Here is an 11678-nt window from a genome sequence, read left to right as displayed (position 1 = left end):
TTTCACGTGAGATGTGTTTATATATTATATATATAATTGGGTTTGGGACGAGTTAAACACTAAATACACCCCCTTTCCAAACTTGTGACGGATTTCAATTGTTGTTACCATATATATCTATCCTACTCTGTTTATAGACCTACCAAATTCGTCCCATTAGGGACTGGACGGGTAGAAACCCGCTGGAGAGGAGGGAATTGCCACCCATACATATGGATCATTCAAAATATTAGTTAGCATACCTTTAACAATTAACAACAAAGATAATTTTCGCATAAAACAGTAAAAATAGACCATAACCACCAATTTTCTTAAGTAAATATCTTAATTATTAAATCCGATTATGCAACTTTTTTTCTCCCCATCTTTTTATGCAAGTAATGTATGATTCAAGTTCTAGCACAGGAACATACTATGGGAGTTACCAAAGGCCTTGTAGCCGGATGACACTTTTTCATATTCTAAAGTAGAAAAGGGTTGATGGTTCAAGTCTTCGTAAGAACGAAAGTGGGTGTAAGTATGTTTCTTACCAATAAAAAAAAAAAAAAAAATGCTATAGAAGTTTCATGCACAAGGGAAGGTTTGAACTTTGGATGTATACATACACACATATATATATATATAGCCACATTGGCCCCATTGAATTATTATTTTTTAATTTACTTTTATACCTATAATTTTATTAAATTTTAGTAATGATCTCACAAAATAGGATAAAGTGTAAAAAAATTAACCTCTTTAAACTATTGTCCTTTTGTAAATAACCCTTTGAACTAATGATTTGTCGCAATTAAGAACAATCTCACCACAAAAGACTATTTTACCTTTTCTCATTTCTTCTTAAATTATTGTTATTATACATCTTCTCTTATCTAAATATCAGTTATACATTTTACTTTAATTTTGTTATTAGTATCAATTTATCATAAAAATAAAAAATAAAGTTGTAACTACTATTTTCTAAAATGATTAACTTATTATTAAACTTTATTATTTATAATAAAACTTATTATACTTTGTTTAATTTTTTTATTATAATTTTTTTTAAAATTTTTTTTTAGTATCAATTATGAATTTTTTCATAATTTATTTTAATAAGAAAAATGAATTAAGTGTAATTCAATAAGAAGTGACATTATGGCCATTTAATGAAATATAGCCTAGGCATGAGAGCATTTTATAACAAAATAGTTCACGAGGGTATTATGCATAATATATATTTCAAGAGGGTTGTTTGTAAATTTAGACATTGAATATAAAAAATTTAAGGTATAAAATGAAAAATATAAAAAATTTCATCGATGAGTAAGAAGATCATATTTACCATCAATGTAGCGCAAAAACAGAATAACAAATGTCCCATTATTTTTATTATTTTGTATTGTTGGACACTTGTCATTTTAAGTTTATGACATATTAGTAGTGAATATGAACTTCTTAGTTCTTACTTATTGGTGAATAGACAAATATTATCCTAATACACAATGCCATTTAAGTAGAACGAAAAATTTTTAGCCTATATTTGGAACAAATCAATAATACCAAAAATTTCACTTTTTATTTTATTTTATATATTTTATTATTATTATTTATATTATATTATTATTAGTATTATTATTATTATTTATATTATATTATTATTAGTATTATTATTATTATTATTATTTAAGGTGGGTGGGTGGGTGTTTGGGGTATGGTAGAGGGCAATCCAAAGATGAGAATTTGTCTTTATCTTATTAATAAATCATGGTAAAACATATGGTAAGTAATATCTTGAATTAAAATGTATCCCAGCACCATATTAATAAATCTTTAAGACTTGAATTCAACTAGATCCCAAAACCATATATATATCTATATATTTATAGAATATTATTAATATTTAATCTGGCACTACAACAACTGGCATAGCTATGGACCCCACTCTTCCTCATTAACAGGAAATCTGCACCTGATTACTTTAAATTTCAAATAGATGATGAGAATATCAAATACACTTCAAATATCAACATCAGTGTCAATTCTGTAATAATTTGAAAATTACAGCCCGTTTATACGAACTAATGTCTTTTTTCAATTTTTTGAATTTTTTTGTAAAACATTCACATATAACGGTCTATAACGCCGTCAGAGCCTATCGTCAACGCCGTCCTTCCAAATTTCAAACGCTCCGTAACGGCATAAAATTTTAAGTTTCTTTATCTAAATTCATGTACTCCCTCTCTTCTCAGCTACTCATCCCCCTCTCTCTCTCTCTATCTCACAGAGCTCTCTCTTTATTTTAGCCGAAAAATCACCAATTCATCAAAGCTCTATTTCTCTCTCTAAAAATCGCACACATTCTCTCTCTATATCTGATACCGTGGCCATTGTTTGAAGAATCTTTCTCACTTATTTGAATCTCTCAAACGGCCGGCCATTCATAAACTGTGACTTTGTTTTTTTTACTTCGATTTAACTGTCTCAATTTCTTTGATTTCTTCGCACATTCTTAGTTTCGATCGGTCGTTTTCCGATCCGAGTCTGATTTGTCAGTGCGTTTGTTTTTTTCGATTGAATTCGAACATCTACACTGTAAGTCTGTAATTTTATTTACCGCATTTCCCTTTTGTCTTCTGATAGAATCTGATTGTTGATTGATTGTGCTGAATTAGGGTTTGTGGGTAACGTTATCATATTAGATTTGAGTTTGGCCAGTGAATTGATGCTCAATTGTGCTGCTGTTTCAGGTAAAGTTTGAGATTTATAGAATAGTAAAGGTATGGAGTATTCACAGTCCGTGCAACAGAGGAAAGGAGGTTTGGTTTCTCTATCGCCGTCTCAGACGCCGCGGTCGAGTGATAAGGTGGCGAGAGATCTGCGATCTGCGGATGGGAATTCAAACAGTAAGCACGATAGAGAAAAAGGAGTAAATGTTCAGGTTCTTGTTCGATGCAGGTGAGTTGAGTGTGTGTTCTTCGTGCAATTGACAGTTAATTGATTTTATTTTTGTGAATGATGGATTGGTAATGCTTTGCGATTGTAGGCCACTGAGTGATGATGAGATAAGATTGCATACGCCGGTGGTAATTTCTTGTAATGAGAATAGAAGAGAAGTTGCTGCAGTTCAGAACATAGCTAATAAGCAGATTGACAGAACTTTTGCATTCGACAAGGTTTGGTTTTTTTTACCTTGTTCCCTAAAAATGATATGGTTGATCAATGAGAAAGTTAAGCAAAAAAATACAAAAATGTGGAATCTTTAACATAATTCAAATTCAACCTGTCTTATACTATAATTTGAATTTTTGTTTCTTTTCTTAGTGTTATCAGCAATGTAATGGCAGAAGATTGACTCCCGATGCAATCTTGATTGCATTAGAGGATGGAATTTATTTATTTATTTTTTGTTCCTAGTTTATATTCACACACCTCGAAGGAATTGTTTGCACCCGAGAGGAGTCGAACCTTAGACCTGATTCGTGAGGCACCAGGACTAAGTGATTTTCTCACTTGAGCCAATAATTTGGAGCTAGGATGAACTGTTCTTATTTTCTTCATTAATAATATTTTGTTGTAGTAGTAGCTATTATTGCTATAGTTAGTTTCCTGTGGAGAAGACCATAACATGGGGTAATTCTTTCTAGGTCTTTGGTCCAACATCCCAACAAAAGGACTTGTATGATCAAGCTGTCTCTCCCATTGTGTTTGAAGTTCTCGAGGGCTATAATTGCACTATTTTTGCTTATGGCCAGACAGGGACGGGGAAAACATACACAATGGAGGGAGGAGGAAGGAAAAAGGTTTTATTTTCATTACACAAATCACTTTAATATGCAGAAACACACGCGCACAAGATATGTATACGTATGCATTCATAAATGATATGCTTTCTGTTTTATCCATTTCTTTTAACAATCCTATTTATGTTTTGTTTTTTTTTGTTTTTTTGTTATTTTGTTATTTTGTTTTTTTTTTTTTTTGCATTTTGTAGAATGGGGATTTCCCTAACGATGCAGGGGTTATTCCCAGGGCTGTTCGACAAATTTTTGATATATTAGAATCTCAAAGTGCTGAGTATAGCATGAAAGTTACATTTCTAGAGTTGTACAATGAGGAAATAACAGATCTTTTGGCTCCAGAGGAATTCTCAAAATTTATAGATGACAAATCCAAGAAACCTATAGCCCTCATGGAGGATGGAAAGGGAGGTGTTTTTGTTAGAGGCTTGGAAGAGGAGATAGTATGCACTGCGAATGAAATTTATAAAATCTTAGAGAAAGGTTCTGCTAAAAGGCGTACAGCTGAGACTCTTCTTAACAAACAAAGCAGTCGCTCTCACTCAATATTTTCCATCACAATTCACATTAAGGAGTGTACTCCAGAAGGGGAGGAGATGATTAAGTGTGGGAAACTTAATCTTGTTGACCTTGCTGGTTCCGAGAACATTTCGCGTTCTGGTGCAAGAGATGTAAGAAACACCACTATTTCTTTCGGTTTGGTATATGCACTGTTGCATGGAGTGCTGGCAAGACTGCATGCATTGTGTTATATGGTGGCTAGCATATGCTGTACTGCATGCATTGTGTTATAAAGACATTTCAGATTTTATTACAATGATATCTATTATTTCAGGGCAGAGCAAGAGAAGCCGGTGAAATCAATAAAAGCTTGCTTACACTTGGTCGTGTTATCAACGCATTGGTTGAGCACTCTGGTCACGTACCATATAGGTATTATTTGTAATTAGTTTTATAAATTTAAATTGGCAGCTGGGACATGTTTCAAAAGAATTAGACGAAGTGCTTAAAAAATATCACTTGGAATATCAGGGATAGTAAATTAACAAGGTTGTTGAGGGATTCCTTGGGAGGGAAAACAAAGACTTGCATAATTGCCACAATATCGCCCTCCATCCACTGTTTAGAAGAGACGCTTAGCACTCTAGATTATGCACACCGTGCCAAAAATATCAAGAACAAGCCAGAGGTCAGTATCTTGTCACCTGCATTCTTATGCTATTCTTTTTCCTTTTATCTTTCTAATTGTCTTCCTTCAAATTTTTATGATAGTTTTATTTGGTTATTATTTCAGATTAATCAGAAGATGATGAAATCTGCGCTGATCAAAGATTTGTACTCTGAAATTGACCGGCTTAAGCAAGGTTTAACAATTGCTCACTCCCTCTTCTTGAAATGTGTGTCAATTGTCAAATAAGTGCTTCACAGATTATAATATGTTTAGCATGTGCATTATTTATGATGTTATATTCTATTTCATGTCTAACCAGAGGTATATGCTGCGAGAGAGAAGAATGGAATCTATATACCAAGAGACCGCTATCTTCAGGAAGAAGCAGAGAAAAAGGTTTGATTCTATCCGTTTAGTTTGACGATGAATTCTCCCAAGAGCTTCTGAGTGACATGGAAAGAATGTTAATTTTTCGCATTTCTCCTTTCTAGGCAATGGCTGAAAAAATAGAGCACATGGAACTTGATGTAGAATCCAGGGACAAGGTTTATTTTAGAATCAAAATTATTCAAATGCAGATTTTTCCTGATTTCTGTTGAGAGCTCTGCTTTAATGTTTGATTAAATTTTGTGCCTTGTAAGCAGCAATTCCTGGAGCTTCAGGAACTGTACAATTCTCAGAAGCTCTTGACAGCAGAATTAAGTGATAAACTGGAAAAAACTGAGGTATTGTATTGTATTATGTCACATCACATATTCTCTTACCTTTAATTGAACTGTTTACTTTTGTGTTCCTTCCTTGCATTAATTTTACTTTTTATTTTTTATTATTATACTTCAGAACAAGCTCCATGAAACTGAACATGCATTGTTTGATCTTGAAGAAAGACACAGACAGGCAAATGCTACGATTAAAGAGAAGGAATATCTGATATCCAACCTTCTCAAGTCTGGTGAGCGAAGTGTCATTCTTTGTACTCCAAAACGTAATATCTTTTAGTCTGTTCAGTACTTTGTGTCCTCATAAAGTCTGCATAAGAAGCAGTTTCCTATAATTTTTATAGATCTTTACCGATTTAATCTGTGCCTGTTTTCAAGCGCTCATCAATTATTCATTTAGTGGATCAACTGCCTTGTTTAAGGATTTTCATAGTGCAGCCCTTCAAGAATATTATATTTAATTTAGTGGATCAACTGTCTTGTTTAAGGATTTTCATTCTTTTGTAAGGAGATCTTAAGATTTAATTCAGATTACAATGTGGGTATGCATACTAGTTTTCTGATAGTATACCATTTTGACTGCCAGAGAAAGCACTTGTTGAGCGGGCATTTGAGCTTCGAGCTGAGCTTGAGAATGCTGCATCAGATGTGTCTAGCTTATTCACCAAGATTGGTTTGTGTGCTGATTTTGAGAAATATGTTGTGATTCGAGGGATTTTCTCCTAAAAAATAAATAACAATTTGTAATTGCTTTCTCAGAGCGCAAGGAAAAAATAGAAGATGGAAACAGAATTCTTATCCAGAAATTCCAGTCCCAAATAACTCAACAGCTTGAAATCCTGCACAAGACTGTTGCAGCTTCTGTCACACAACAAGAGCAGCAACTGAAAGACATGGAGGAAGATATGCAATCTTTTGTATCCACGAAAGCAGAGGTATGGTTTAGTTGTAAAAAATAAAAAATAAAAGCAAGAAGAAGAAGAAAAGTTAGTTTTTGCTTAAACTGCATGTTGATACTGTAATGTCCTTTGGTGCGCTTATAGGCCACTGAAGAACTTCGAGGCCGCCTGGAAAAGCTGAAAACCATGTATGGTTCTGGTATTAAAGCGTTGGATAATTTAGCAGGGGAGCTTGATGGAAATTCTCAGTCAACTTTAGGACATCTTAATACTGAAGTTTCTAAACATTCCTCTGCTCTCGAGGATGTATGTATTTTATACTACTACCACGAGAACATGTTTTTCTTTTTTTTTTTGGTCGCTTTTAACCTTCATCTGTGTAATGCAGTTCTTTAAAGGAGTTCATTCGGAGGCTGATGCATTACTTAATGATCTTCAAAATAGTTTTTATAATCAAGAGGACAGATTAACTGCATATGCACAACAACAGCGGGAGGTCAGTTTGTTCTGAGGTTTTCAGTGACTATCACTTTTAAATAAATGCTTCTTAATTTTTTTTGACAATATATGCAGGCACATTCAAGAGCTGTGGCTACCTCAAGGTCAATTTCTCAAATTACTGTGAACTTCCTTAAAACTCTGGACATGCATGCATTACAATTGGGCCAAATTGTGGAAGAAGCGCAAACAGTCAATGATCAGAAATTATCTGAGCTTGAAAAGAAGTTTGAGGTGATTAAATTCCTCCGTCTCTGACTTTTCTTTTGCTTGAATCACTATAAATTCCTTACTTTCAATGTGTAATTTATCACATGTAGGAATGTGCTGCCAATGAAGAAAGGCAACTTTTAGAAAAAGTAGCAGAGCTGCTTGCAAGTTCAAATGCTAGGAAGAAAAAACTGGTATGGGCCTGTAAATCAATCCGAGATGTGTTTTCTCAAACATAATGCAGTATATTATATTAGTTGATCTTGCACCTGTTACTTTTTAGTTCTGTGTCAGTTCTGGTAACTTGCACCAAGATCTAGTTAGATCCAGTATAAAAATTTGAGTGAACTGTAGATGCTGAATTCTCGTCCCAAGTGGGATATTTCTAGTTGCGTCTCTAGGGCAGAAAAATGAAATTTCTTGTAACATTGTCTGCTATGTTTTTTTTTCTGTTTTTGTTATGTTGTTCTTGGTGATGCATAAAAAAGATACTGCCAGTGCGGTACAAACCATTAAGTGTCAGTTTCATGTTTTTGTCTCATCATAACAAAATGTTTCACTATTATTGGGTTACAGTAGGAGCCTCAACACTGGCCCATACTTTTTCTCGTGCAATTAACTTAAGAAATGATCTCTCTCTCTTTTTCTGTGTGTGTGTGTGTGAGAGAGGTTACATTTAGTTATTGCGTTATTTTTAGTATGAGCCTTGATAGTGACCCGCAGATTTACATGTATAATTAACTACTATTAACTTTTGTTATTGCGTTATTTTTAGGATGAGCCTTGATACTCTTAGAGATATATTCTTCTTGCTTTAAAATTTTTGTTGCATAAGGCCTACTGCTGGTTTCTAATAAGGTATTTATTTAAGAAAAGCAATCTGCTGCTCCACTAGCATATCAGCAAGATGGTATGGCAGAAAAGGGATTTTGTTGGTGCCCTAATGGTTGAAATGAACAATATATTATTATGAAACTTTATGTTGTTTCATGAAGCAATTGGAAGAATTGAAAACAAGGGGAAACAATAGAAACTAAATTGAAAATTAATATTCAAAGAGAACTGAGCACGTCTAGCATATTTTTTCAGAGTAGAAGGATCACTATATCTGACTCCAAGGAGGTTAGCTACCATAGAACTTAACAGTTACACCTACTTGTTTGTGCCAATTACATAAGTTACCACTTGCCAACTTTAATATGTCTTAGTTTTCTCAAATGTTCCTCTTTTCTTTTTGGCAGACTAACAAAATTTTATATCACTTGTCATTAACTTTTGATTTTATAAAAGACGGCCTTCAAATACAGAATAATTACACTTGTGCGTTGTTTCTTGTCAAATTCTTCTTAGTTGTGTATTCAGTTCCTTTGATCTTTTCCTCGTTCAACAATGTTCATTCAATACTTTGTGGTGGAAAATTTAATTATTCATCATGGATACTAAATTCGTTTAAGGATGTTGACTTTTTATACTTTTCTTTCTATACTTAAGGTTCAAACGGCAGTTCATGGCCTCCGGGAAAGTGCAGCCAGTAGAACCAGCAGATTACAGCAAGAAATGTCAATTATGCACGACTCCACTTCTTCTGTTAAAGCTGAATGGATGGTATACATGGAAAAAGCTGAAACCCACTATCTTGAGGATACGGCTGCAGTGGAAAGTGGAAAGAAGGACCTGGAGGATGTTCTTCAGAACTGGTATGGGCCACTTGGGGTGGTGATCTACATTTTTCACACCTTCCATACCTATTATTTCTTCTTATTGAACCTTGATATAGTCGTGTGGTTTGAATTCTTTTGTGCTCAATTTTCTCCACTTGCTCCATATAAAATTATGCAGTAAGCAAAAGGCAAAAGTGGGCGCACAGCAGTGGAGTGATGCTCAAGAATCATTGCTCAATCTGGAGAAGAGCAATGTTGCTTCTGTGGATGAAATAGTGAGGTTAGTGATTCTGAAAAAGTTTAATGTAATTTCAGTTTGAGAGACTAATGTAATTTCAGTTTGAGAGACTTGGTTACTCATTGTTACTTATGCATTTCTTTTTTTCATAGGGGAGGAATGGAAGCAAATCAAAACCTGCGTGCTCGGTTTTCTTCTGCTGTGTCATCTGCACTTGGAGATGCAGATGTTGGAAACAAAGATCTCCTCTCGTCAATTGATCGTAAAGCATCTGTCTTTGCACACACATTAATTCATATTTATCTAGTATTGATGGGAAATTTTGTTCCACGTAAGCAAACCTCATTCAACTGACGCTTGCAGATTCTTTACAACTTGATCGTGATGCATGTGAGAATCTTGATTCCATGATTGATCCTTGTTGCGGAGAATTGAGGGAATTGAAGAGCGGACACTACCACAAAATTGTGGAGATTACAGAAAATGCTGGAAAATGTCTTCTAGATGAATACACGGTAAAGCAGTCCTTTTATGATGTGGTAAAATCCACCATCAATGTTGTCACTTGTCAGTTCCTTTTTCTCCCCTTCACATGCTTAAAGAAGTTGTAATGTTTGTAAGTTTGTGACAAACAAACTGGCTTATTTCAAGTTATAGGATCCAGTAGTAATTGGCACAAAGCAATCCATTGCTAAATATAACAGGATATGTAACATCTATTCTAGTTATAAAGCGCAAGTCCTAATCCGGAAGATATTCATTTCTTGTTTTATATATAACAGGATAACATGTGTTCTAGTTCTCATTTGCTGCAAAGTGCACACTGGATTTCTAGGATTGTCCAATTTGTTTGGAAAAACATAACCTCTATTGATCTCGTGTTCTTTTTCAAGTTTCTCTTATATATTTGGCTGGGAAAATTCTTCATCAAGTTCATAACCTTTTGTCGTGAACAGGTGGATCAACCGTCATGCTCAACACCCAAAAAGAGGTCATTCAATCTACCAAGCATTGCATCAATTGAAGAACTGAGGACCCCTGATTTCGAAGAATTGTTGAAGTCATTCTGGGATGCAAAATCTTCAAAGCAAGCAAATGGAGACGTGAAACATATTTTAGGGGCATACGAGGATGGCCACTCCTTGAGAGATTCCAGGGTTCCTCTCACTGCTATTAATTAAAGGGAGCGGAACAGACCTGATAGATGATTACAGCAGTAAGTAGAATTTTGTACAGAATATATGGCTCAAGTATGTACCACCTATCTTATTTGTTAATTGTTTGTTGGAAGAATTTCATCGTGGAGGCGGGAAATATAATAGATTTTTCTATCATTTTTTTCTTCTTTGGTTTTTTTTGGGGGTGAAGGAGGGAGATTTCAGTTCATTGAAATTCTCTGGTTTATGACAGCTGCAATGAGATTTTACCAACAGGGGTTTCTGAGAGTGCTAGTATTATACATTTCTATTCTTTTATTGTTTATTGGGTTGCTTCGTATGTCCGGTAGCCCGTGTTCGAATCTTGCATTCTCCCCCTCCCCCTCCCCTCTAATCACCAACTCTTAACATTCTTTCCATAAAAAAAAAAAAAAAAAAAAAAAAAAAAAAAAAAAAATTCTATACAGTTCTGTGAACTAGTAATATAAGATGTATGCTGAAGAAGACTTTGAGTACTAGACCTGTTTAGATTATAAAATGCTTATGCTGCTTTTATGGTCCACTGTCGAAAACTGCCAAGGAAGATCCTAGGCTCACTGTTAGGATTTTCAAGTACTATTCTGCAAATCTTAGCTTTGGTAATAGATACATCACCATCTATGTCAAATTTTCAAATAAAAAGACAGGTGGAGGCTACTAAATTTTGTTATTTATTATATAGGTAACAAGTGTGTAATATTGACATTTCATTCATTTTGAAGTAATAATATTATAATATTAAATTATTGGACATGATTTATAAGTGTATATCTAATCAAAAGTGTTGGATATATATAACATATATACATGTTCGAGTAAATGTTTGTAGGGCTTGGGTATTTTGCCTACTATTTAAGAGCCATGTAACATAGATCACCGTTAATAGCTATCCCCACTGGTATTTTAGATTGGAAAATTCAAAATTATCAGTTCTGTCCTAGATGGATAGATGTTTCATTTATAGGTTGATGGAACAATGTGAAAATACTATTCTTAAGCATTTAAATATGGTCATGGATTTGAAATTCCATCCTTCTGAGATCTAATAATAAAAAATGAATCAAAATTATCCGTACAAGTAATTATCAATCTTATGGCCATTATTGTTCTCGCTACTTTAATTTACTCACGAGCAATGTTGACATAAAATCTGTAATGGTACTAATAGTTGGCAAAGAATCTCAAGTACTGTCTAAATCTGGACAACCTGTCGGAACTTATTCACCCATCTATCAGATTTGAAGACTTAATCCAAGTAATCTGGTCCACCATTCGTTGCAAATGATGTAAAAGAAAAGGGAAGCCAA

General features: G+C 34.1%; 1 protein-coding gene across 1 annotated transcript; it reads left to right on the top strand.

The window, feature by feature from the left end:
• Positions 1–2221: 2221 nt before the first annotated feature.
• On the top strand, positions 2222–10672 carry LOC132307035 (kinesin-like protein KIN-5D). Its single transcript, XM_059804687.1, has 23 exons — positions 2222–2574; positions 2730–2937; positions 3026–3155; positions 3627–3782; positions 3974–4450; positions 4615–4712; positions 4812–4968; positions 5074–5143; positions 5270–5346; positions 5442–5495; positions 5595–5675; positions 5791–5902; positions 6256–6342; positions 6429–6604; positions 6713–6874; positions 6957–7064; positions 7142–7300; positions 7387–7470; positions 8768–8973; positions 9116–9217; positions 9328–9437; positions 9539–9690; positions 10132–10672. Exons 2-23 carry the CDS (start codon positions 2762–2764, stop codon positions 10354–10356), a joined length of 3159 nt encoding a protein of 1052 aa, XP_059660670.1. The 5' UTR covers positions 2222–2574; positions 2730–2761; the 3' UTR covers positions 10357–10672.
• Positions 10673–11678: the final 1006 nt, after the last annotated feature.

Source organism: Cornus florida, unplaced genomic scaffold, assembly GCF_030987335.1.
Source record: "Cornus florida cultivar Cherokee Brave unplaced genomic scaffold, ASM3098733v1 CherokeeBrave_3.0.0_Hap2_Chr05, whole genome shotgun sequence".
In the NCBI taxonomy this organism is placed as follows: Eukaryota; Viridiplantae; Streptophyta; class Magnoliopsida; order Cornales; family Cornaceae; genus Cornus; species Cornus florida.
The sequence above is the reverse complement of the archived record's forward strand: the minus strand, read 5'-3'. Positions and strand labels throughout refer to the sequence as shown.

Excerpts from the sequence above, each read along its gene's own strand:
- LOC132307035 (XM_059804687.1), top strand. The coding sequence starts at position 2,762 with ATGGAGTATTCACAGTCCGTGCAACAGAGGAAAGGAGGTTTGGTTTCT. Across the intron at positions 6,605-6,712 it reads TTGTATCCACGAAAGCAGAG|GCCACTGAAGAACTTCGAGG; the intron begins GTATGGTTTAGT and ends GTGCGCTTATAG. Across the intron at positions 8,974-9,115 it reads GAGGATGTTCTTCAGAACTG|TAAGCAAAAGGCAAAAGTGG; the intron begins GTATGGGCCACT and ends AAAATTATGCAG.